Genomic DNA, 25,132 nt, shown 5'->3' on the forward strand with positions numbered 1-25,132 from the left:
CCAGGGGTGAACCCTTGCCATGCACACTCTGTAGGGCTGGAGGGTGCAGGAGGGTGCCCTGCATGGAGCAGGAAAGCTGGTGCATGGAGCAGGGAACCCATGGGATGGATGAATCCTCTCTGAGCCCCCTCCCAGGGAAGGATGGTGCCAACTGGGCGCTGGGCATGGAGCAGGGAATCCACAGGATGGATGAATCCTGCCTGAGCATGCTCCCTTAGGGCTGGAAGTTTCCAGTGGGACACTGTGCATGGAGCAGGGGGTCCATACAAAGTTCAAACCCGTGGAGCTGCAGCTGGCTCTGCCCTTGCCACGGCCCAGCCATCCCTGGGAACCACGGTGACCCCAGCGCTGCCAGGGCTGATGCCACGGCTGCTCTGGCACATCCCACGTGGCTCCCTGGCCTCGCTCGCTCCTCCCTGGCACGGGGCAGGAGCAGGAGCCAGCTCGCTCTGCCCTGGCGGAGACGCGGAAAACAATTTGCAGGTAAAATGACCCTTCGCCGTGGCAAATTACCCTTGACTGCTGCAGCCCGGGCGCTTGTTATTCCAGGCAGGATGTCACGGCACGGCGGCCGGGCTATTAACCAGGCGGAATGAGGCCATTTGCTCGTTCCGGGATTGTAGGAACGGCCGAGGATAAAGCAGCCGGCTCCGGGATGCGCGGCGGGGCTGCCCTGCCCTGCCCTGCTGCTGCCCGTGCCTGCGGTGCGGGGATTTGGGGACACATCTGGCCAGATGTTTTCCCTTCAGCAGCCTCAGGGCGATGCGCGGGCAGGAGCAATCCCCAGCGGGGCTGCGTGGGGTCTTTATCCGGCAGATTAGGTGGCGGGGCCGGCCCGGGGGTGTAGAGATAATTTCATTGGGCTTTAGCATTTATTTCAGGAGCTAAATGTCATTACGGGCAGATCCCCCACTAAATCCCCGGTCTGTTACAGCTGCAGGGCTCTAAATCGCCTCATCCCGAGGGGAGCTGCTTGAGCTGATTTCATTTTATGGGGTTTTTTTTCCCTTTTTGGGTTTTTTCCCCCCCTTTAAACGCCGCTCCCCGTGGGCGATTAAGAGCTCAGCACGGGGTCAGGTGCCAGCCCCAAGGTCAGCCTGGGTGACCCTGTGCCCGAGGGTGACACCTGTGGTGGCTGGGGCTGCCCGTGGAGAAGGGGATCCAGGATGGGATTGGGAAATGGGATCCAGGATGGAGAAGGGGGATCCAGGATGGGATTGGGAATTGGGATCCAGGATGGGATGGAGAAGCGGGATCCATGATGGAGAAGGGGGATGTAGGATGGGATTGAGAATTGTGATCCAGGATGGGATGGAGAAGCTGGATGCAGGATGGGATGGAGAAGGGGAATGCAGAACCAGATGGAAAAGTGGGATCCATGATGGGATTGAGAATTGTGATGCAGAATGGGATCTAAGATGGGATGGAGAAGGAGGATCCATGATGGGATTGAGAATTGTGATCCAGGATGGGATGAAAAAGGGGGATTCAGGATGGGATTGTGATCCATCATGTGATTGGGAATTGTGATCCAGGATGGGATGGAGAAGGGGGATCCAGGATGGGATTGTGATCCAGGATGGGATTGAGAATTAGGATCCAGGATGGGATGGTGAAGCAGGATCCAGGATGGGATGGATAAGGGGGATTCAGGATGGGATGGATCAGGGGGATCCAGGATGGGATGGAGAAGCAGGATGCTCCTCCAGGGGACCCAGCACACGCCCAGGGGTGGCTCAGTGGGGTTATTTCCCCCGAGCCTGGCACAGGGCACTGGCCAGGGGGCTCCCTGCAGAGCTGGCAGGGCTCAGTGCCACATTCCGCCTCTCCGGCTGCGGCGGCCGCAGCGCAAACTCCAGCTCCTTCTCCAAATTACATTTGACATTCAATTAAAGGCTGGAGCGCCCGGAGGTTCAGTGTTATTGCCGTGCCAGAGCCACGGGGGTGACACGCTGCCTCGGCCACCCCTCGTGCCACGCCGCTGCCACCGTCCCCTCTGGGTGTCACCGCGCTGAGCCGTGGAGTCACTCACAGAGCGCCCTTCATGCAGCCGGGGGGGGGTCCTAGGCTCCCACCTGGCCTCCCCCCAGCCCCCCAGGGCGGAGAATGGTCCCCTTTCAGGGGGATGGTGGCACGCAGGGCCGGGGGGCTGAATGGCGCCTGTGAGCCGAGGCTTGGCGGGCGCCCAGCGCTGATCTCAGCGGCTGCTCGGCCGCAGCGGCGTGGGGCTGGCGCCCGCCCAGCACCTCCCCACAGCCCTGACCCCGGGGTGCCCGGCGCCCGCGTCATCCCCGCCGCGGGGAGGCTCTGCCAGGGGGGCTCGGGGATGAGGCTGGAGGCACGTGGCTGGGCTGGAGGTTTGTGGGGTGGCTTTGGGTGTGTTCGACCCCGCTGCTGCGGGCTCCAGGCGGTGTGCCCCCTCTAAAGACCCCCCCCTCTAAAGTCTCTGGGTCACCCCGCTGTGTCGAGCTCCAATTTTGGGTTTCCCTTATCCCAAACCCATCCCTGCTCAGAAACCAACGCCCAGTGAGGTGCTGCTGGGACAGGGACACAGCCAGCCTTAGGATTCACCTTGAGGTCCCCAAAGAACACCCCTGATGTCCCCAAAATCCCCTGCCATCCTCGCCCCCGCCAGCTGTGCTGTGCTGGGGTGCTGGGGGATCCCTGGGCAGGGCGGGGTGCCGTGCTGGGGTTGGCTGCAGCCTCCTGGTGGTGACAGGCAAGGATTTAGTGCTCTCCGAAGGAAATTGAATTTGGTGTCTCTGTCGAACACAGCCAGGGAGAACGCCCTCGTATATCCTCGGGATTTATGGTTTTCCCCAGGCTCTTGCCGTGCCGTGTGTAACTCTGCTGTGGCGCTCCCAGAGGGGGATGGCCCTGTGGGGGATTCAGCCCAGTGGCCCCACAGACCCCCCCGGGCGTCCCCTCAGTGTGCCCAGGTCCCCCTGTGTCTCCCAATCCACCGGGAATTCTGCAGCGGGATGTCCAAGGACAGGATTTGAGGGTGCCAGCGGGGAGCCCCGAAGTGTTACCCTGAGTTAAGGCAAAACTCGGTGAATTTGGGGATTTTTGACAGCACACCCAGCGCCAGAGCAGGCTGTGCTCCCTGCCTGGGGCTGTGTCCCTGCTCTGTGTCCCAGTGGGAGCCACCATGTGCCCAAAGCACCCTGCCAGTGCCAGGTGTCCCCGTGCCACCTCCCCTCCATCCCTTGGGGACACTGCGGTGTCTGGCTGGCAGGTGCTTGTGCCACCCCTGGCTGCTCTCCTGGCTGTCACAGCAGTGGGGTGACCACAGCATTTTTAGGGGTGGCATCCCTGGGGCGGCATCGATGGTGCTGTCCCTCTGTCCCCACGGCGCATCCCGCAGGAGCACCTGGGGGATGAATCCAGAGCCCAGATTTGGGGACAGGAATCCCTCTGGAGGACAGGGAGGTGGCCCGGGGCGTGGGGGAGGCTGAGGGAGGTGTCCCCCTGCGCCTGCAGCCGCGTCCCCCGCCGCGCCCCGCACATGCCAGTTAATTTCACGCCAAGTGCCCTTGATGGATCACTTGTTATTTTTGGTGAGCCGAGCCATAAATTTGTGCCACCTCACTGCAGCGAGCTGATAAGTGGGGATGGGAGAGCACCTCCGCCTGGCACGGTGGGGACACGGGCACCCTGCCTGCCCCAGGGATGTGCAGCCCGGGCTGGGGTCCAGCTGCCACCCCTGGGACATTTTGGGGTAGCTGTGACACACTTTTGGGGGTGTGCTCAGTGATGCTCCACCAGGTCTTGCTCTCAGGGATGTCAGCGTGGGGCCAGGCACCCCTGTATCCCCCTGAAATGCCCTGTGCTGGCCTGTCCCCATCCCTGCCCCATCCCTGTCCCCATCCCTGTCCCCATCCCTGTCCCCTGCCCACTCTCATTTGGGCGTTTCTCTCTCCTAGGCAATGCAGTCGAGGAGAACCAGAAGGTGAAGACCCAGTGGCCACGGTCAGCGGATGAACCCGGGGTCTACATGGCCCAGACAGGTACCAGGAACAGGCAGGGGGACACTGGTGACACCAGGATTGTGCACCTGGGCAGGGGTGACAGAGATGGAGCGAGTCCCTTTAGCTTCCTGCCTACGGACTGCCTTAATTTGCTCCATTTATATATTTTTTCCTCTGCGCTTTCCTCCGAGGGTTGTAAAGCAAAAGCAAAAAAAAAAAAAAAAAAAAAAAATCTATTAATTGTTTCGTTCAAATGTATTTATTTGGCAAATCCATCTGGGTAATTTGAACGTGCTGCTCCCCCCTCCCCAGCCTCCCTGATTTATGGTCGGAGGGCTCGGAGGCGAGCAGGAGATGGATGGGCCCCAGCTCTGCTCCGTGTGCCTGGCGTGCAGAATTCCTGGCCACGCTCGGCTGCTCACGGGGCTTCTGCCCCACTGGGAGCTCCTGGCTGACCCCATTGGTGACCCTGTCCAGTCTTGGGGTCCCCGTGTGACGCAGAGCAACCCCAGCACGTTGTCACCGCCGCTGGTGACACAGAGCCCATGTTCTGCCTGTCTCCAGGACAAATGGTCCCCGTTGGAGCCCTCCCCCATCTATCCCTGGTTAATTTAAACGGATGGGCTCTGCTGCTGGGCTGTCCAAGAGCCTCAGAGACATCATCAACCTTAATAAGAGCCGCTTGTTGTAAATGTCAGCGTGTGACGGGGTGGGGAGAGGGAGCTACAGAGGGCTGCCTGTGCTGCCCACTGCTCATTGTCCCTGCTGCCCACTGCTCACTGTCCCTGCTGCCCACTGCTCACTGTCCCTGCTGCCCACTGCTCATTGTCCGTGCTGCCCACTGCTCATTGTCCGTGCTGCCCACTGCTCATTGTCCGTGCTGCCCACCCTGTCTGTGCTGCCCACTGCTCATTGTCTGTGTTGCCCGTGCTGCCCACCCTGCCCACCTTGCTCACCCTGCCCACCCTGCCTGTACTGCCCACTGCCCACCCTGCCCACCCCATGCACCCTATCCATGCTGCCCACTGCCCACCCTGTACATGCTGCCCACCCTGCCCACCCCACTCACCCTGCCCTGCTCACCTTGCCTGCGCTGCCAGCCCCTCCCAGGACAGATCCTGTCCCTCACACCAGCTGCCATCCCGTGCCCCAATCCCTTCCCCACCTCCATCCCAGGCCTCACCTCACTGACACCCTCAGTGCCACCCTGTCACCCACCCCATCCTCACCCCCGCGCTCCGCGGTGCCACCCACCCCCCTCCCTGCCCCTTGGTGGCACGTCCCCTGCCCCCCGCGGGCTCTCAGATCCCTGTCACCCCCAGGGGACCCTGCGGCGGAGGAGTGGTCGCAGTGGAGCGTGTGCTCCCTGACGTGCGGCCAGGGCTCCCAGGTGCGGACGCGCTCCTGCGTCTCCTCTCCGTACGGGACGCTGTGCAGCGGGCTGCTCCGGGAGACCCGCACCTGCAACAACACCGCCACCTGCCCAGGTACGGGGACAGCGGGGACACCGGGGACACCGGGGACAGCGGGGACACCGCGGCGCTGCGCTGCCGGCTCCCAGCAGGGCTGAGCGGGCGGGTGGGGACAGAGAGAATGCGTTGCTGGGATGTGTCTGGGGGCTCCTCGAGGTGCTGTGGTGGATGAGAAGGGTGTCTTGGCATGGTTGTGGTGCCCACCCTGATGCTCCAAGTGCTGTTGGCATCCCTCCATCCTCTGGAGTGTCTCTTGGGGAGGTGTCTGGAGCGGGTGCCCTGCACCCTGTGCCCTCTCAGCGGTGCTGCTGCTGGCGATTTGCCTCGGGGACTCCTTTCCATCCTCTCTCCTGGTGAACTGTGAGCTCCTCCTGGATGTCCCCAAGGCTTTGTGCTGGAGCCTGGGAGAATTGGAGCCTGGCATTCCGAGGGGATCTCCCTGACATGGGGCAGGAGAGGCCTGAGCTGCTCAGTGCCTCGAGGCAGGTGACAGCAGGAGGCCGAGGATCTCCTGTCTGTCCGTGGTGGTGTCCGTGTGTCTCATGTGGGACACAGGAGGGACCTCAGGGTGCCATAGTGGCAGCCACACTGTCCTGTCTGAATCTGGGGTGTTTCAAGGGATTTTCACAAGCAGTGTCCATACCAGGGGGTGCAGCCCTGTCCTGGCACCCCGAGGACATCGGAGCTCAAGGAGGAGCATTCTTTGGGATGGCCCCTGGTCCTTTCCTGGAGCGCTGAGCTCCCGTGGATGTGAGGGGCAGGTTGTGCTCCGTGTGCTGACAGGGATCGGGGTGACCCATGTGTGGCTTTGGGGGGACGTGCGCCGCCAGTGCCAGCACCCCAAAAGGGACCCTGGAGCAGTGCCGGGGTGGCAGCGGCACCGCTGCCAGCTCAGGGATTTGGGATAACAACAGGGCAGGCAGTGCTGGGAGCTGTGCCCGGCTGAGCCCTGGGCGGGGCACGAGGGGTCTGCCAAGCCGGGACCCCTGGGTGCCGGGACCCCTGGGAGGCTGGAGGCCTGGGCTGTGCTGTGTTGCAGCTCCCGGCGCGTGGGAGGAGTGGTCCCCGTGGAGCCTGTGCTCGGTGACCTGCGGGCGAGGGGCCAGGACCAGGACGCGGCGCTGCGCGGCCTCGCGGCGCGGAGGGAAGGCCTGCGAGGGCCCCGGGCTGCAGGCCAAGCCCTGCAGTATCGCGACCTGCCCGGGTCAGTACCTCCCTCTCCCCAGCTCCTTCTTCCCGCCGGGAATGCCAGGAGACGGCGCCAGCTGAGCGCCAGAGCTCCTGGTGCCACGCGAGACGGGTGGCACCGCCATGGGCAGCTGGCACACAGGGGTGCTGTGTCACTCGGTGCACCGTCCTGCCCCCGCTGGAGATCCAAGTGGAAATTCAGTGCCGTTGGCTGTGCCAGGGTCTCACGACCCCAGCATGAGCAGGGTCCAGCCTGGGGACCTCAGAGGAGGCGGCTTCATCCCTACCCCTCTGCTGTGCCTGGCACTGGGGTGGCACAGGGGCATTGTGGGGTACAGGGAGGTGACAAAGGGGGTCGGCTGCAGGGTCTGTGTGCACACAGGTGGCAGTGCCATAGCTGTCCCTTCCTCCTCTGTGCCAGAGTGGCCGCGGTGGTGGCTGTGGGGTTTCTGCAGTGATGGGCAGGGATGCCATGTCTTAGATGTTGTCCCCATGTGTGACGTGGGGCAGCTGGCAGGGACTTCAGGGCAGGAAGGAGCTGCTCCTGCAGCAGCTCTGACAGGGATGTGGCACCCATGGCACACAGCTTTGGCCACGGCAGTCCTGTGGAGATGCTGCTGGAGTCTTGAGCGTGGCAGGGAATGATGCCAGGGATTCTGGATTTGGTTGGAAGTGATGCCAGGGATGCTGGATTTGGCACGACTGATGACAGGGATGCTGGGTTTGGTTGGAAGAAGTGCCAGGGATGCTGGATTTGTTAAAAAGCAATGCCAGGGATGCTGGATTCGGCAGGACTGATGAAAGAGATGCTGGATTTGGTAAAAAGCAATGCCAGGGATGCTGCATTGGCCAGAAGCGATGGCAGGGATTCTGGGTTTGGTTCGAAGTGATGCCAGGGCTGCTGGATTTGGTGGAAAGCAATGCCAAAGCTTCTGGATTTGGCAGGACCGATGCCACAGACGCTGGGTTTGGTTGGAAGCAATACCAAGGGTGCCAGAAACTCTTAAATTCCATGCGAGCAACACCAGGGTCCCCACCCTGAGTGTGTCCCTTGTGCCCCAACAAGTGGAGGGGCCACTCCCAGTGCCAATCCCCGCTCCCAGCACCGCCTGTCCAGCCCGGCACAGGACGAGCCGTACACCCGTAGGTTGGACCCGTTGCCCGGCGAGCCCGAGCCGGGGCCGCGCGGCCGAGCGGCCGCGGTGCCGTGGGAGCTGACGCCGCTCTCCTTGTCCCCGCAGTGGAAGGGCAGTGGCTGGAGTGGGGCGCCTGGAGCCGCTGCTCCGTCACCTGTGCCAACGGCACCCAGCAGCGGACGCGCAGGTGCAGCGTCTCGGCCCACGGCTGGGCCGAGTGCCGCGGGGCCCACGCCGACGCCCGGGAGTGCTCCAACCCCACCTGTCCCAGTAAGGCCCCGCGCGCTGGGGGGGAGCGGGGGGACGGCCGCGCGTCGGGGCGCGGCACCCAGCACGGCCCCGCCGCCGCGCCCGCGCGGTGTCACCGCCGGTGACACCCGGAGTGCTGGCGGCCCCCTCCACTGCGGGGAGCTGAGGGTGATGCCAGGGATCACCGGGCGCGTCTCAGCTGGAGGAGACGGGGGTTGGCACTGTGCTCATCCTGGGTGGCGCTGGGGACCCGTCGGTGCCAGGCGGCGGCGGGTCCCGCCGTGCTTTGGGCGTACAAGCACGAGGGAGATCTCACGTGTGCACACGGGGCTGGGCACGGCGCTGGGCATGGGGACACCGGGCAGAGGATGGACCACGGGGTCCTCATCCTGTCCTTCAAGCCGCTCTTTGTATTGTGGGAGAAGTGGTGGCACCGGTGGCAGCCGCGGAGGGAGGCGGTGGCTGTGCCATGGTGCCCATGGATGGTGGCAGGGAATGAGGGGCATCTGCAGCAGGAGGGGTATCTGCAGCAGGATGGGCATCTGCAGCAGGATGCCAGTCTGCCCTAAAAGAGATTTAAATCACCGATCCATGCATTTCACACCCCGCGGGATTTCGGCTCACAGCGCGTGGGGCAGCGCCGGCGGTGCCCCATGCCCGTCCCCGCGGGTGCCACTCTCCGTGCGCAGAGCCAGGTGTCCACAGTGTCCCCATCCCCACAGCAGACAGCAAGTGGGGTCCTTGGAACCACTGGAGCCTCTGCTCCAAGACCTGTGACACCGGCTGGCAGCGGCGCTTCCGCATGTGCGAGGGCACGGGCATGCAGGGCTACCCCTGCGAGGGCACCGGTGAGGAGGTGAAGACCTGCAACGAGAAGAAGTGCCCAGGTACGGGGTACCCCCCACCCCCCGGCGCCCCTCACCCCACATCTGGGCCGTGCTGATCCCCCCTTCCCCCCCAGCCTACCACGAGATGTGCAAGGACGAGTACGTGATGCTGATGACCTGGAAGAAGACGGCGGCCGGGGAGATCATCTACAACAAGTGTCCCCCCAACGCCACAGGTGACCCCAGGCATCCCCAGGGCTGGCACAGGGCAGGGGGTGGTGGGTGGTATTGGGGTTGAGCACCCCAAACTCCAGGGGCAGCGGGTGGCATGAGGGACAAGTGGCCCAAACCCCGCTGGCATGGAGCAGGGTAGGGGGCATGGGTGGCATTTGGGTTGAGACACCCCAAAGCCCCAGGGACGGGGGTGGCACTGGGATCAAGACACCTGGAGCAGGGCAGGGGCTGGTGGGTGACATTGGGGTCAAGCACCCCTAAATCCCCTGGCCCTGGAGCTGCGCAGGGGCTGTGGGTGGCATCGGGGTGCCAGGAAGGGATGGCAGTGCCAGCCCCAATCCCAAATCTCCGCCACAGGGACTGCCAGCCGCCGGTGCCTGCTGAGCCCCCATGGGGTCGCCTATTGGGGTGTGCCCAGCTTCGCCCGCTGCGTCTCCCACGAGTACAGATACTTGCATCTCTCAGTAGGTGCCCGCTCTGGCACGGCCCCTTCTGTCCCCTGTCCCTGTCCCTGGGGCTCTGTCCCATCCCTGGCACTCCAAGAGCATCTCTGGCATGGGGAAACTGAGGCAGGGCTCTCTGGGCGGGCTGGGAAAGGGGATCCCACCCAGGCTGTGTCCGTGGGAAATGGCTCTTGGGATGGGAAGGCTCCCTCAGATCCCCATGGAATCCCCTGTGGGGTGGGAAGAGGGATCCCGTCCCGGAGCTGGAGCGGGGTTCTGGTTGGAGTTGTGCTCCTGTGTGTTTGAAAAGAGGTTTTTGGGAAGGAGAGGATGCCCCCTGACCCCCGTGGATGTCCCCAGACCTCCCTGGATGTCCCCAGACTCCTGTGACCCCCTCCAGACCTCAGTGGGCTTGGAAAAATATCCCAATCCTTGAGCTGGCATGTTTGCGTTGCGTTCCCACGTGTTTGGGAAGGGGCTTTTGGGGTGTCCCCAAACTCCTGTGAATGTCCCCAGACCACCCTGGATGTCCCCAGACCACCCTGGATGTCCCCAAACCCCCATAGACTCCCTCAACCCGCGCGTCCTGCAGCTGCCTCAATTAACTCTGCCGCGTCCCCCGGGCTCTGGGGACAATAAGGGACACGCAGCACTGCTGGGGGGCGGTGGCAGCAGAGTGACACCGCTGTCCCCCCGTGTCCCAGCTGCGGGAGCACCTGGCGAAGGGCCAGCGGGTGCTGGCAGGCGAGGGCATGTCCCAGGTGGTGCGGAGCCTGCTGGAGCTCATGGCCCGCAAGACCTACTACAGCGGGGACCTGCTCTTCTCCGTGGACATCCTGCGCAACGTCACCGACACCTTCAAGAGGGCCACCTACATCCCGTCCTCCGAGGACGTGCAGGTAGCGGGCAGGGGGACGGCCAGGGTCCCCTCCCCGGGGAGGTGGCGGCGGGTGGCCCGGCCCGTCCCCAGCCCCGCTGAGCCCCGTCCCCGCAGCGCTTCTTCCAGGTGGTGAGCTACATGGTGGACGCCGAGAACCGCGACAAGTGGGAGGACGCCCAGCAGGTGGGTGGCACGGGGGGCGCGGTGGTGGCAGCCGGGGTGTCCCCACCAACGGGGGTGTCCCCACCGCGGTGACGCATCCCGGAGGTTCCGGAGCTGCTCCCGTCTCCCGCAGGTCTCTCCCGGCTCCGTGCACTTGATGAAAGTGGTGGAGGACTTCATCCACCTGGTTGGGAACGCGCTGAAGGCTTTCCAGAGCTCCCTCATTGTCACCGACAACCTGGGTGAGTGGCAGGGCGGGCACGGGGGCCTGAGGGGACACAGGAGCGGGGAGGTGACACCCGTGTCCCCTGCCAGTGACCAGCATCCAGCGGGAGCCCGTGTCGGCCGTGTCCAGCGACATCAACTTCCCCATGAAGGGCCGGCGGGGGATGAAGGACTGGGCCCGCAGCTCCGAGGACAAGCTCTTCATCCCCAGGGAGGTGCTGAGCCTCGCCTCGGCAGGTGAGCGGGCGTGCCCAGCTGTGGGCACATCTGGCGGGGCGTGCACAGCTGGAGGTGGGCATGCGTCTGCCTGAATGCTCCTGCACGTCTGGGGCAGCGCACAGCTGGGTGCTTGCACATCTGGAGGTGTGCACATCTGGGCGCGTGCAGGTGTGGACCCAGGTGTGAACGTGAACATCTGGAAGTGCACAGGTGCGTGAGCCCGCACATCTGGGCGCGTGTAGGTGTGTACACACATGAGCGTGCACATCTGGAGGTGTCCATGAGTGCACACCTACTGCAGACCTGGCTCCCATTCACACACACGTGACCTGCACCCCGGGCACGTGCGGGTGACCTCTGGGGCCAGCGCACATCTGGGCGCACATCTGGCATGCTCGTGTGTGCCCTGCGTGTCCCCTCCCACGTGTCACCGAGCCACCTTGTGGCTCTCTCTGCAGAAGCCGAGGAATCGTCGCACTTCGTCATCGGGGCGGTGCTGTACCGCACGCTGGGGCTCATCCTGCCCCCGCCCAGGTGAGTGGCGCCGCCCGCGGTGTCCCCTGCTGTCCCCCGGCCTGTCACAGCCCGTGTCCCTTCCCGCAGGAGCCCCCTGGCCGTCACCTCCAAGGTGCTGACGGTGACGGTGCGCCCGCCCACCCGGCCCGCGGAGCCGCTCGTGCTGGTGGAGCTGTCCCACATCATCAACGTGAGTGTCCCCTCCCCTGGCACCGGGAGTGTCCCCTCCCCTGGCACCGGGAATGTTCCCTCTCATGCCACCATGCCCCCTTCCCATGTCACCAGTGTGAGTGTCCCTCTCCCATGTCACCACTGTGTCCCTCTCCTGGGTCACCGTGAATGTCCTTTCCCATGTCACCAGTGTGTCCCTCTCCTGGGTCACTGTGAATGTCCCTTCCCATGTCACCAGTGTGCCCCTCTCCTGGGTCACCGTGAATGTCCCTTCCCATGTCACCACTGTGTCCCTCTCCTGGGTCACCGTGAATGTCCCTTCCCATGTCACCAGTGTGTCTCCTCCCAGGACATCAACCTAAGTGTCCCCCTCCAATGTCGTCAGTGTCCCCCTCCTCGTGTCCCCCCTGCCACATCAACGTGACTGTTTGTGTCCCTCATCATCAGTGTCCCTCTCCCATGTCATTGTGAGTGTCCCCCTCTGTGTCATCCACACAAGTGTCCCTTGTCCCACGTTGTCATTGTGACTGTCCCTTCCCGTGGCATTGCCCTTCCTCATCATCAGCCCTCCTGTTCCTTCATCACCACCATGAGTGTCCCCTTCCCCTCCCACGCCATCCATGTGCCACCCTGCTGTCCCATCACTGTGTCCCCACCATCCCATGTGTGTCCCTGTCACCTGCAGGCACTGAGCTGGGCAGGGACCAGCAGTTCCCAGTTTGTGGCATGGTCCCTGTGCCCACGGTGGGGACATGCCACCCCTGGGACACTCCGGGAATGTCCCCAAGGGCCACATCTGCTCGTGGGGAGGGGACAGGGCTGGGGGAGTTCTAACCTGTCCCTGTGTCCGCAGGGCACGTCCCACCCGCAGTGCGTCACCTGGGACTACTCGAGGACGTGAGTGAGGGGCACAGGGACACGGGGACACTCTGGTGACAGGGCGGGGCTGGCAGTGCTGGGGGGCTGCCGGGAGGGAGGGGAACGGGGATGGGGACAGGGATGGGGACAGGGATGGGGGAACGGGGATGGGGACAGGGATGGGGAATGGGGACAGGGATGGGGACAGGAATGGGGACAGGGATGGGAACGGGGATGGGGACAGGGATGGGGACAGGAATGGGGACAGGAATAGGGACAGGGATGGGGACAGGAATGGGGACAGGGATGGGGACAGGGATGGGGACAAGAACAGGGATTGGAGCAGGGATGGGGGAACAGGGATGGGGACAGGGATGGGGGAACGGGGATGGGGACAGGAATGGGGGAATGGGGATGGGGACAGGAATGGGGACAGGGATGGGAACGGGGATGGGGACAGGGATGGGGACAGGAATGGGGGAATGGGGACAGGAACAGGGATTGGAGCAGGGATGGGGAAACAGGGATGGGAACAGGGATGGGGACAGGGATGGAAACAGGAGTGGGGACAGGGACATAAAGCAGGGATGGGACAGAAAGCAGGGATGGGAAAGGGGATGGGAGAGCTGGGATGGAGCAGGGATGGGGAAACAGGGATGGGAACAGGGATGGGAACATGGATGGAGGAACAGGTATGGGAGAGCTGGGATGGGGGAGCAGGGATGGGGGAGCAGGGATGGGAACAGGGATGGGAACAGGGATGGGAACAGGGATGGGAGAGCTGGGATGGAGCAGGGATGGGAACAGGGATGGGAACAGGGATGGAGGAACAGGGATATGGGAGCAGGGATGGGAGAGCTGGGATGGAGCAGGGATGGGAGCAGGGACGAGCAGCCAGGACCATCCCTTCCCACACCCCGGCCCCACTGGCACGGGTGAACGGAGCTCCCACGGGATCGATGCGGCCCCGGAGCCGCGGGGCCGCCCGCGCCAGGCTGCCAGATGTGATTTGTTAGCGCTGGCAGGAATGAGGGAAAGTAGGGCAGGAAGGGGGGCGGGCAGCGCTGCGGGCTGCGGGAGGGCACTGCCAGCCCCCTGCCCAGGTAGCCACGGGAGTTTGGGGTCACTGGTTCCAGTTCATCCCCCAAACCGGTGGGGAGGTGTTGGCTATGATGAGCGTGGCAGGGCTCAGCCCGGCCCAGGGACAGCCCCCAGATGTCCCACAGACCCAGTTCCCGGTTTTCCTGATGTGCTGGGAGCTGTGGCTGTCCCCCCGGGGCATGGCAGTGCCACCCCACTCTCTGCTCCCTCACTGGGGAGGTCCCCTGGCAGGAGGGGTCGCTGTGACAGGAATCCGGAGCGTCCCCAAGGGGGTGGGTCCCCATTAGAGGAGGGGTCCCCATGGGGGACAGATCCTTCTAACAAGAGAGTCCCCATGACAGAAGGGTCCCCAAGGGCAGGAGGGGTCCCCACGGCAGAGGGGTCTCTGTAGCAGAGGGATCCCATAATGGGGGATCCCCATGGTGGGAGAGGACCTCATGGAGAGAGGGAATCATCACCCCCCTGGGGGGGGACACAGGTGCCAGGGGGCTCTTGGGGCTGTTCCTGCCTGTCCTGGCACTGCCCCACCCCTATCTCGTGTTTCTCCCCCCCAAGTCTCTGTGGGATGATTAAACCAGAAGCTTTTCCGCTGGATCAGCCCGGGGCAGGGATGGCTTCACCCCCTCCCCAAACTCGGGGTGTGCCCTGGCAGTGCCCCCTCCGTGCCTCCCACCGGGCAAGGCCAGGAAGGGGTTAACTCCGGAGAGGCGCGAGGGGCTGCGTGTGTTTGATCATTTCAAATTGCTCTCCCTCGCTCCCTTCCCATTAATCAGGGATGCTGGCTTGGGAAACTGGGACACGGAGAGCTGCCAAACCCTGGAGACCCTCCCGGCGCACACCAAATGCCAGTGCCGCCAGCTCGCCACCTTCGCCGTGCTCGCCCAGCTGCCCAGAGACCTGGTAGGGCACAGGGTGGGGACAGCCACCAGCCTGCTGGGGACACGGGAGGTGGGTGGGGGGTGACCCCCGGGCTGGGCGGGGTTCTCCCGAGGCGGGGCGGGGGTGGGCACGGAGCGTTTCCTACTGGGGTGAGGCGGGCGCTGCAGGGTGGGGGTGTCCCCAGCAGCCAGAGGAGGGGTCCCAGCACCCCCCAGCACCCCCAGCAGGGTGGGTTTGTGTGGGCAGGGGCTGCCACGGCCCCTAGAGCTCAATACAGGGCACTGCTGTGTGCCAGGAGGGGAGGGGGCACCCCATTGCTATTCCGCCCGCGTCCCCCGTTGGCACCGAGTCCCCTTTAGCTGTGCCACCGCTGCCACCGACCCCTTCTGGCACCCGGGGGTGGAGGGCCCAGAGGGGACAGGGGGCTGGCAGGGAGCAGTGGGGAGGGGGCTGAGCTCAGCCCGTCCCCCGGTGTCCCCCAGGCCATGGACCCCTCGGGGACGCCGTCGGTGCCGCTGATGATCGGCTGCGCCGTGTCCTGCATGGCCCTGCTGACCCTGCTGGTGATCTACGCCGCCTTCTGGAGGTGACCCCGGGGCACCTGGGCACCCGGGGGGCACCTGGGGGGCACCTGGGGCGTGGTGCCCTGTGGGGAGGGGGTGACAAAGGGGGACACGGCACCGGGGAGGGCTCAACATCAACGGGATTGGTGGGAATGGAAAAACTGGGTGAGGAAGATGCCTGGGACTGTCCCCACCCTGTGGCAGCATGGGACAGGGACATGGGACAGGGACATGGGACAGGGACATGGGACAGGGACATGGGACAGGGACAGGGACATGTGACAGGGACATGGGACAGGGACATGGGACAAAGGACAGGGACATGGGACATGGGACAGGGACAGGGACAGGGACAGGGACAGGGACATGGGACAGGGACAGGGACACAGGATAGGGGACAGGGACAGGGACACGGGACAGGGACATGGGACAAAGGACAGGGACATGGGACATGGGACAGGGACATGGGACATGGGACAGGGACAGGGACAGGGACAGGGACAGGGACATGGACATGGGACAGGGACAGGGACATGGGACAGGGACATTGGACAGGGACAGGGACAGGGACATGGACATGGGACAGGAACAGGGACATGGGACAGGGACAGGGACATGGGACAGGGACAGGGACATTGGACAAGGACATGGGACAAGGGACATGGAACATGGGACAGGGACAGGGACATGGGACAGGGACAGGGACATTGGACAAGGACATGGGACAAGGGACATGGAACATGGGACAGGGACAGGGACATGGGACAGGGACATGGGACAGGGACATGGGACAAGGGACAGGGACAAGGACATGGGACAGGGACACAGGACAGGGGACAGGGACAGGCTGGCCCCATGTCACTCCTGCCACAGGTTCATCAAGTCGGAGCGCTCCATCATCCTGCTCAACTTCTGCGTCTCCATCCTGGCGTCCAACATCCTCATCCTCGTGGGCCAGTCCCAGATGCTCAGCAAGGTGGGTGCCACCACCCTGCCACCACCCTGCCACCCTCCCTGGGGTGCCAGGCCACTCGCCGGGTCCCCTGCTGGCTCGCAGCAGCAGATTGGATTTGGATTAACTCGATCCCGGGATTAAATCCCCCGTGCCCGCCCCTGGCTTTGACACAAACCTCGCTGGGTTTAACCGCCACGGTGCCAACACTGCTGTCCCCGTGTCCCCACCCTGCAGGGCGTGTGCACCATGACCGCCGCCTTCCTCCACTTCTTCTTCCTCTCGTCCTTCTGCTGGGTGCTGACCGAGGCCTGGCAGTCCTACCTGGCGGTGATCGGCCGGATCCGGACACGCCTGGTCAGGAAGCGCTTCCTGTGCCTGGGATGGGGTAAGAGCCCGGCCTGGGTGGGAGCGGGCACCCCTCGCCCATCCTGGTACCCCCCAGGCTCATAGGGGGGGAAACTGAGGCACAGCGCAGGAGAGCAGACCCGGGTGTCTCAGCTGTGGGGAGCTGTCAGAGGAGCTCCATCGCCGTCCCCACCCCTGGGGCTGGCACAGGGGGGGACAGTGCCACCTTCCTCCAGCTGCTCCAGCCCCGTGTCCCCTCTCCAGGGTTGCCAGCCCTCGTGGTCGCCGTCTCCGTTGGCTTCACGCGGACCAAAGGCTACGGGACAGCCAGCTAGTACGTGGGGACAGGGGACAAGGAGGGGCAGGGCGGCTGCTGCGGGCTGCCTGGGAGCAGGGCACGGCCACACGGCTGTCCCCTGACACGCCACCCTCGGTCCCCTGCAGCTGCTGGCTCTCGCTGGAGGGCGGTCTGCTCTACGCCTTCGTGGGACCCGCTGCTGTCATCGTGCTGGTGAGCTGCCCCTGAGAGCCCTGGACCCCCCAAAACCCACCCTGGCGGGGCTCGTGGCAGCTGCTGCCGCGGGCAGGGGGCTCCGTGCCAGCGCTGAGCCCACCCTCCCGCAGGTGAACATGCTGGTGGGCATCATCGTCTTCAACAAGCTCATGTCCCGCGACGGCATTTCAGATAAGTCCAAAAAGCAGCGAGCTGGGTAAGTGCCCTGTGCCCCACGGGGGGGTCCCCGGGGCCGCCCCCCGACCCCCACACCCTGCCGGGGGCTGGGCACGGGGGTGCCCCGGCAGCGGGCTCGGGGTGGGGCAGATTTCACCGCATCCGTGGGCGGCGGGGGCCAAGCCCGGGGTGAGCACAGCCCCTTGTTGGGGGCTGCTGGACGGGGCAGAATTTGGGGGGCAGCCACCCCCGCTCCTTCCCTCGGGGAAGGGGGGTCCGCAGGCCGCAGCCCCCCCTCCGTGCCCGCCCCCTCCCCTGCCGCTTGGCCACCCCCCCTCGCCATTAACAGCTGCCACCCTCGACTAACCCGACGCTCTCTTTCTCTCTCTTTCTTCTCCTCCTCCCATTTGCTTCTTGCCTGTGTCCGTCCATCCATCCCTCCATCCATCTGTCCATCCATCTGTCCATCCCCCCCGCCGTCCTGCCTTGCTCCCTCCCCTCTCCCCGTGCCTGCATCCCCCCCGCGTGGCCCGGTCCTGGCCGCGGGGCGCCGGGGGGGCGCTGGGCTCGTAGCTCCAAGCCCCCCCCGTGCGGCAGCCTGCTGCTGAAATGCACCAAGTGCGGCGTGGTGTCCAGCGCGGCCATGACCTCCGCCACCGCCAGCAGTGCCATGTTAGTGCCCGTCCCGCGCCCGCCGTGCCCCCCGCCCCGAGCACAGCGCGGGGGGGGCTCTGGGCATCTCCCCGAAAGGGTTGGGGGGCGGGTTGGGGGTCCCCGAGGGGAAGGAAGGAAGGAAGGAAGGAAGGAAGGAAGGAAGGAAGGAAGGAAGGAAGGAAGGAAGGAAGGAAGGAAGGAAGGAAGGAAGGAAGGAAGGAAGGAAGGAAGGAAGGAAGGAAGGAAGGAAGGAAGGATGGAAGGGTGACGCTGTGTGCTCGGGGCGGGGTGTCCCATCACGTCTGCATGGCATGGCTTCCCATGGCAGGTCACCTCATCGCCGGGGTTGGGGGGCTCTTCTGGCCAGGGGGTGGGGCACGGGCTCGGGGGTGTCCCCGGGACCCTCTTCGCGGGCTGTGAGCTCCAGAGGCTGCTGGAGTCCCCGCTCACGGGGGTTTAGTCACAACAGAGGCAGCCCCAAAATTCGCTGCTTTAAAAAAAAAAAAAAAAAAAAAAAAAAAAAAAAAAAAAGAGAAAAAAAATCCCATCTCTGCTGTTCTGGTGGCCGTGGGAGGGTGGAGGTGGCCCCGCGTCCCCCCAGCACCCTGTGGCTGTGTGGGGACAGGGACACACCTGGGGGGCTGGAGCCCACAGGTCCCCTCAGCCCTCAGCTCCCAGCCGGCGCTGGCTTGGGGACACCGAGGGAGAGGGGACAGCTGGGCCACCAGCCCCGGCCATGCTTGCGGGGCGCGGGGCACGGCTCGGGGGGCTGCTGCGGGGAGGGGGCGATGCTCGGGGGGCTGTCCCGGGGCAGCCCCACCCCGCGGGCTCACCCCGGCCCCTCTCTCCCTGCGCCAGGGCATCGCTGTGGAGCTCCTGCGTGGTCCTGCCTCTGCTGGCGCTGACCTGGATGTCGGCCGTGCTCGCCATGACCGACCGGCGCTCCATCCTCTTCCAGGTCCTCTTCGCCGTCTTCAACTCCGTCCAGGGCTTCGTCATCATCACCGTGCACGGCTTCCTGCGCCGAGAGGTGGGGCGGCGCCGGAGGGGTGCCGGGGGACAGCCCTGGCCGCGGGGCCGTGACCGGCTCTGTCCCCGCAGGTCCAGGACGTGGTGAAGTGTCAGGTGGGGGGGTGCAGGAGCGAGGAGAATGAGAACTCGCCCGACTCCTGCAAGAACGGGCAGGTGCAGATCCTGGTGAGTGGGTCCCCCCCTGGAGACCCCGCCGCTGCCCGTGCCGGCCATGCTGCTTCATTTCCCCGTCTCTCTCCCTCTCTCTCTCTCCTCTCTCTGTCGCTCTCTCCCCTCTTTCTGGATTTTTATAGACAGATTTTGAAAAGGACGTTGACCTGGCGTGTCAGACAGGTGAGCTCCCCTCTGTTGTCACCGTGCCACACCCGGGAGGGACAGGCAGCTCGAGCCGGGGGGTCTCTCCTGTGTCCCCCACCCCCTGTGGGACCCTCAGGGCCGGCTCTGACCCCGCTCCCTGCCCACAGTGCTGTTCAAAGAGGTGAACACCTGCAACCCCGCCACCATCACGGGCACCTTGTCCCGCATCTCCCTGGACGGCGACGAAGACCCCAAGCTCAACACCACCTCGGAGGGCGGCCTGGGCTTCTCCAGCCTGCCCGGGAACATCCCCCCCGCCAGCATCCTGGTGCAGGTGCCCAAGATGACACCCAACGTGGTGGCGGGTCTGACCGAGCTGGGCGAGCCGCCGGCGCAGCAGCTCAGCCTGGAGGCGCCGGGTCCCGTTTACCTGTGCACCGAGAGCAGCCTGAGGCCCCTGGAATACGGCTGGATCCGGGCCCCCGAGCCGCCCCGGGAGAGCGATTACATGATGCTGCCCCGCCGCACCGGCAGCCTCAAGCCCTTCCCCCGGGATGAGGGCACGCTCGGGGCCGGCACGGAGGAGGCGGTGCCCGGCGGGACGGGGCGCCCGGCGGCCGAAGGGGACGCCTATCCCGGCTTTGTGGCCGTGGATCACGTCAACGTGAACCTCAACCAGCCCTACGCGACGGTGAAGACGCCCTACGGCCTGCAGTTCAAGCAGCACCCCACGGTGAGGCAGATCCTGGCCTCGGAGCTGTCGGAGCGCAGCCGCACCATGCCCCGCACCGTGCCCGGCTCTGCCATGAAAGTGGGGTCCCTGGAGGTGAGCAGGGGGCCGGTGCCCGCGGGCAGGCGTGCGGGGAGGGGTGTGTGTGCCCAGGACACGAGTGCATGTGCAGGGTGGCATGAATTCCCCCCGTGCTCCCCCCTGGCCATCCCACCTTGGCGGGATGAGCTCCGTGTCCCCAGCCGGGCATGGACTGGGGCTGGCATGAGCCCCTAAACCTTGCTCCCCCTCATCCTGGACCTGCAAAGACCTTTCCCTTTTCTTCTCCGTCTCCTCCCCTCTCTCCTGCCTGTCCCCCCTGCCAGAGGAAGAGGTTGCGGTACTCTGACCTGGACTTTGAGGTAAGTCCTGCCATGGAGGTGGCACCGGTGCCATCGTGGGGGACTGATGCAGGTTGTCCCCACTCCCTTTGCCCCGCCAGCAGCTCCTGAGCTCTGAGGGGTTCAGACCAGGCAGTAGCAAGTGTTGGCTCTGGATTAAAACACCGATGATGAGCCTGGGATGGGATGCCCCAGGAAGGCAGGGATGGGGACAGGGATGGGGACAGTGCCGAGGGACAGGGGACAGTGCCGAGGGACAGCGGGCAGCGCCGATGGCCACAGGCTCTGCTCTGCCCCCGCAGAAGGTGATGCACACACGGAAACGCCACTCCGAGCTCTACCACGAGCTCAACCAGAAATTCCACACGCTGGACCGGTACCGGGCTCCGTCCACCGGCTCCTCCAAGGTGAGGTCCTGGAGGCCCCGTCCTGCCCTGGTGTGCACCCTGCCAGCCTTTACCTCCTCCTGCATGGACTGTGGCACCCCGGGGACACTGAGGGCACCCAGGGGCGCCGCCGGGGCTGAGCGCTGGGGTTTTTCCGCAGCGAGAAAAGCGGTGGAGCGTCTCCTCGGGCGGCGGGGACAAGAGCACGGGCAACGTAAGTCCTGACTCCCCCTGGGGGTTGTCCCATCCCATCCTGGAGAGGGCAGGAGGTGGCTTTGGGACAGAGCCGGCCACAGCTGCCCGTCACCCTGCAGGACGTGACCAGCCCCGAGGAGCAGCGGCCGAAGGCTCCGGCCGCGCCGCCCAAGCCATGGAGCACGTTCAAGGCGATGACACTGGGCTCGCTGCCCAGCGCCCAGCGGGACCGGCTGGAGCTGTGCCGGCCAGACTGGGACAGCCCCTGCGCCGGCCTGGACGCGGCCGACGGCGACTTCCAGACCGAGGTGTGAGCCCCGCGCCCGCCGCCGCCGCCGCCGCCCGTGCGCGGCCCCGCCAGCCGACGCGCCGGGTTTGCTCCGCGCTCCGGGGCAGCCGGGGGGTCCCTGCCTGGCCGGAGCCGCTGTCCCCCCCCGGGAGAGCCGCCTCCCACTCGTCCTCGCGCGGTTCCTCCTCCTGCCACCCCCAGGACGCGGGTGTGGAGGGGACCCCCGCACTTTCCCCGCCCCCAAATGCTCACCCACGCTCACGCCTGCACCCCTCCCCCGGGGCAGGACCGGCCGTCGAGGCCCTCAGACCTTCGTTCTTTTCTACCGGGATGTTTCTTCACGCCGTGCACCGTGTGCACGCGAGCGGCCGCCCCCCGGGACCCCCCCAACCCCGGGACCCCCGTGGCCGCCCCCTCCCAGCCCTCCCCACCGTCCCCACCCCACGGGGCAGGTGCTGTCGTTGTTGGAAATAAAAGTTCACTCTCTGTGGTGCCGTGGGGCCGCGGCCGCCGCCTCGTGCTTCGCCTGGGCGTGGCTGTCACCCGGGCGTGGCTGTCACCCGGGCGTGGCTGTCACCCGGTGTCACCCTGCACCCCCCTGCCCAAAAATCCCCCCTGAGCTGGGCTGGTTCCGCACCCACGCGCTGCCAGCGAGCATCTGATCACGGGAGCTGGGAGTGGTAATTACGGAGTAATTAATCTGTGAGTAAATTAGGAACTCGGAGGTCATCACCGCGTGGGGCCGCTCCAGGTGGGCGCTGCTGGCCTCTGGAGTGGAGCTGGGGCAGCAGGAGCAGCAGCTGGGGGTGGGAATGCCCAGAGCAGGAGCGGGGTCAGGACAGCGGGGCTGGGGCAGGGGACAGCTCTGCTGGTGGCTCTCGGCACATCTGGGATGGGAGATTCCGATCCATGGTGGGATCAGGGCATGGAAACCCTCCTGCTGTGAGTGCCATGGCTCAGATCCTGCTCACGGCTGTTCCTTCCCCCTGGGAAAAGCCTCCCGAGCTTCCTGAGGGCTTCCCTTGGTCAGGACAGGCTTGGAAAGAGCAAAGCACACTGCCCAGTTTGGGCTGGTGGCCACTGCCCAGTTCGGACCGTGGGACAGGACAGGGCTGCTCCCAGCCCCAGTGCTGGACACTGGGACAGGATGTGACCCTTGGAGTGGGGATCCCCTCCCCAGCCCCCCCAGGGGATGGAAGTACCGATTTCATAGCCCAGTTCATCCCAGCAGCGCCCAGTTCAGGTTTGGGGCACTGGAAGAAGCCATTTGGGTTGCAACGTGGTGATGGGAGAGAGGAGGAGGGGCTGGAAGGAGCCAAATTATTCCACTGCCACCTCCTAAAGGGGGATCCAGCTGTGTGGGGAGGGGGCTGGCACGAGCACGAGGACTTTGGCTGCCCGTGCCAGGGGTCAGGACCGTGGGTGACACGTCCTGGCACATCCAGGGGCTGCAGTGGGGCTCGGCCGAGGTTCTCAGCCCCATGGAGGGTGTGGGGCACCATCCCCTCCCTGGGGGCGTCCCTAATTCTGCTGGAAATTCTGCTGGAATTCTGCAGCCACATCCTCCAGCTCTGCTTTCTGAGAGCTGCCACGCACTGGGATCCCCCCGCCCCCTGCTTTGGGGGATCCAGCTCCCCTCCTCTCCTCCCCAGCCAAACACAGCCGCGAGAGGCAGCGTCAGGGTTTCCTGGGGCATCTGTTGGCAATTAGCAGCTTTTATTACTCATGGAGACGCCAGATGGGGCGAGGGAACGGAGCCCGGGCCAGAGGCACAGGCTCGTGGTGTGTCCCAGCACGGGGGACAAGGGACAGCCCCCAGTCCTGCGGGACGGGGGGTACAGGGGGAGCAGATCCCAGAGCAGATCCCAGAGCAGATCCCAGAGCTCTGGAGCCGTTTTCCATCTGCAGCTCCCATCGGAGCCAAGCTGGGTCCCCCCAGTGCCAAAAATGTGCGGAAATGATGGAGAATTGACGGCTCTGAGGCTGCGCGGGGGGACGGGAGCTCCGCGGAGCTTCTCCCTCCGCTCCCCGGGGAAGAAAACTTCACCAAAAAGAGGCAAAAGTGCTGTTCTAGCACCGCCGATACAAATGGCCCAGGGAAGCTGGAAAGAATTCCTGCAGGCGCTCTCCTTCCTGGCTGGAATTAGGCGGGGAGGGGGGGGGAATTGTGCCTGGATTGGTGCAGAAATTAATGCTGAGCCGCTGAAATCCTCGCCGCAGGAATTCCCTCCTGTGCCTCGTCCAGGCCGGCAGCTGCCTCTGAGCCAGCGTGGTCCGGACGGCGTCATCCCAACCCTCATTCCTTGGATTTGGGGAGCCGGCGTCATCCCAACCCTCATTCCCTGGGTTTGGGGAGCCGGCGTCATCCCAACCCTCATTCCTTGGATTTGAGGAGCCTTTTGGGGGGGCTGATCTCGGGGTGAGCAGTGGGGAGCTCAGGGTAACGCAACCGCCGTGTTGCTCCGAGGCAAAATTATCTCCAGCCCCAAAATTCTCGGGCTCTGCTCCGGCTCGTGTTTTTTGGCAGGCGGCGCGGCAGTTTCTTGGAAGCACAGCGTGCCTCTGCTTTTTCCATGATGGGCTGGAGGGTGGGCAGGGGCTGCGGGATCCTGCTTTCCATCCCCCCGCTGGGCGCCCCTCCAAGCGAGCGTTCTGGGGAGGCGGGATCCGGCTTCTTCCTCCCTCTGGAAATGCGGATCCCGTGCTCTGGAGCAGCAGGAGCTGCGCCGAGCGGGGTTTTCCACGCCGCCGCCACCCCTGGGGCTGCCGGGGTCGCTTTGTGCCACTGGGGACAAACGAAGCCAGGGGAGCACCCTGGGAAGTGAGGGAAACTGAGGCACGGGAAGGGCGCCTCAATTGTAAACCCTCCGAGGAGTTTTGCAGATGAATTGAGGCTCCTGGGAGATGCAGAGGATGGGACGAGGCTGCCCTTCATCCCTGCTCTGCTCTGGGGTTGGGGTGGCATGTGGGGCCAGTTTTGGGACACACAAACCCCGGTTCATCGCTGCTGGGCGGCCCCAAACAAAGAACAGCTCGAGGAGAACAATCATCCCAAACGAGAGAAAATTCGCTGTGTTTTCGTTCCCACTTGCTTTAATTACCCTTAATTACCTCAGCAGGCACCTCGCGGGAGCATTGTCACCACGTCGCCGGGACTGGCGGAGCCGAGCCGCTGGGGTTGCCCACGACAGCTTATTTACTGCCTCTGCATAAGCAGCGGTTGTTAATTAGCGAGTTTATTGAGATCCATGCGTCCCTCACGCGTCTCTAAAGCTGCAGCCTAAATAGATCCATCACAATTTGGGAGAAGACGCAGCTGAGCCGTCTGAGGGTCCTGTGCCACCCCAGCCCTGGCGATGCCAGCCGATGCTCTGCACCCTCCAGACCCAAACTTGCACGAGCTGAGCTCGTTCCCTGCCTGGTTTTGGGGGCTCAGGGCGGCCTGGCATGGGAGGATGGGGCACAGTGGGGCAGCCAGGCCCCGGGACGGCATTCCAGGCTGGCACGGCCCGGCTGGGATGGGCCCGGATCCCTCCAGGGCTTGGCAGGGCTCTGTGGGAGCAGCGGCGGTGCCAGCGGCAGCGATGGTGGCAGCGGTCCCGTCCCCGCGCTCTGACCCCGGGCACCTCGCCCTGAGCCAGACTGTCCCCAAGCCACCCCAAGGCAGGGAGGGGACAGCAGCTCCGTGTCACACGGGCTGCCCGGAGCTGCTCCTGGGGCCGCGCCATGAAGGAGCATCCTCGAGGGACATCCTCCTTCCGTGGGGACACACGGTGCCACCACTGGTGCCAGCTCCGGGTGCCCTCAGCTCCCTGCGGGGAGGAAGAGCCGCTCCACAGGGGTGGCAGGCCGGGAATGGGGTACACCCCCCCCGGAATTGGGGTTCCCCTCTTCTGGGGCCCGGAGAAGGGAGGGAGGGTCGGGAGGGAAGGAAGGCGCTGCCGGGGGAGGCGCCGGGGGAGGAGGAGGAGGAGGAAGAGGAGAAGGGCGGGGATGCGAAGGCGGCCCCCCCGGTTTGGGGAGAGGAGGGGGGGGTGGTGCGGAGGGCGGGCAGCGCTTGGGGGGCGGCTCGGGCCCCCCCCGGAGGGAGGCGGGGAAGGCGGCG

General features: G+C 65.0%; 1 protein-coding gene across 6 annotated transcripts in view; it reads left to right on the forward strand.

The window, feature by feature from the left end:
- The window catches only part of ADGRB2 (adhesion G protein-coupled receptor B2), a 60,660-nt gene extending 39,133 nt beyond the window's left edge, over window positions 1-21,527 (forward strand). For 2 of the 6 annotated variants that reach the window (XM_064398141.1, XM_064398135.1), the window contains exons 3-31: window positions 3,927-4,010; window positions 5,294-5,458; window positions 7,873-8,037; window positions 8,739-8,903; window positions 8,978-9,079; window positions 9,435-9,541; window positions 10,225-10,419; window positions 10,515-10,583; window positions 10,696-10,804; window positions 10,878-11,024; window positions 11,465-11,540; window positions 11,610-11,712; window positions 12,547-12,590; window positions 14,426-14,552; window positions 15,014-15,117; window positions 15,968-16,070; window positions 16,284-16,434; window positions 16,659-16,728; window positions 16,839-16,905; window positions 17,019-17,104; window positions 17,638-17,736; window positions 18,577-18,748; window positions 18,820-18,915; window positions 19,044-19,083; window positions 19,215-19,873; window positions 20,143-20,178; window positions 20,460-20,564; window positions 20,704-20,757; window positions 20,858-21,527. In XM_064398141.1, the coding sequence (XP_064254211.1) occupies window positions 3,927-4,010; window positions 5,294-5,458; window positions 7,873-8,037; window positions 8,739-8,903; window positions 8,978-9,079; window positions 9,435-9,541; window positions 10,225-10,419; window positions 10,515-10,583; window positions 10,696-10,804; window positions 10,878-11,024; window positions 11,465-11,540; window positions 11,610-11,712; window positions 12,547-12,590; window positions 14,426-14,552; window positions 15,014-15,117; window positions 15,968-16,070; window positions 16,284-16,434; window positions 16,659-16,728; window positions 16,839-16,905; window positions 17,019-17,104; window positions 17,638-17,736; window positions 18,577-18,748; window positions 18,820-18,915; window positions 19,044-19,083; window positions 19,215-19,873; window positions 20,143-20,178; window positions 20,460-20,564; window positions 20,704-20,757; window positions 20,858-21,052 (3,695 nt within the window). In that variant the 3' untranslated portion in view covers window positions 21,053-21,527. The remainder of the gene's footprint in view (window positions 1-3,926; window positions 4,011-5,293; window positions 5,459-7,872; window positions 8,038-8,738; window positions 8,904-8,977; window positions 9,080-9,434; window positions 9,542-10,224; window positions 10,420-10,514; window positions 10,584-10,695; window positions 10,805-10,877; window positions 11,025-11,464; window positions 11,541-11,609; window positions 11,713-12,546; window positions 12,591-14,425; window positions 14,553-15,013; window positions 15,118-15,967; window positions 16,071-16,283; window positions 16,435-16,658; window positions 16,729-16,838; window positions 16,906-17,018; window positions 17,105-17,637; window positions 17,737-18,576; window positions 18,749-18,819; window positions 18,916-19,043; window positions 19,084-19,214; window positions 19,874-20,142; window positions 20,179-20,459; window positions 20,565-20,703; window positions 20,758-20,857) is intronic. The other 4 variants (XM_064398136.1, XM_064398137.1, XM_064398138.1 and 1 more) reach the window with 4 other exon arrangements.
- The last annotated feature ends 3,605 nt before the right edge of the window (window positions 21,528-25,132 follow it).

Source organism: Passer domesticus, chromosome 24, assembly GCF_036417665.1.
Source record: "Passer domesticus isolate bPasDom1 chromosome 24, bPasDom1.hap1, whole genome shotgun sequence".
Classification (NCBI taxonomy): Eukaryota; Metazoa; Chordata; class Aves; order Passeriformes; family Passeridae; genus Passer; species Passer domesticus.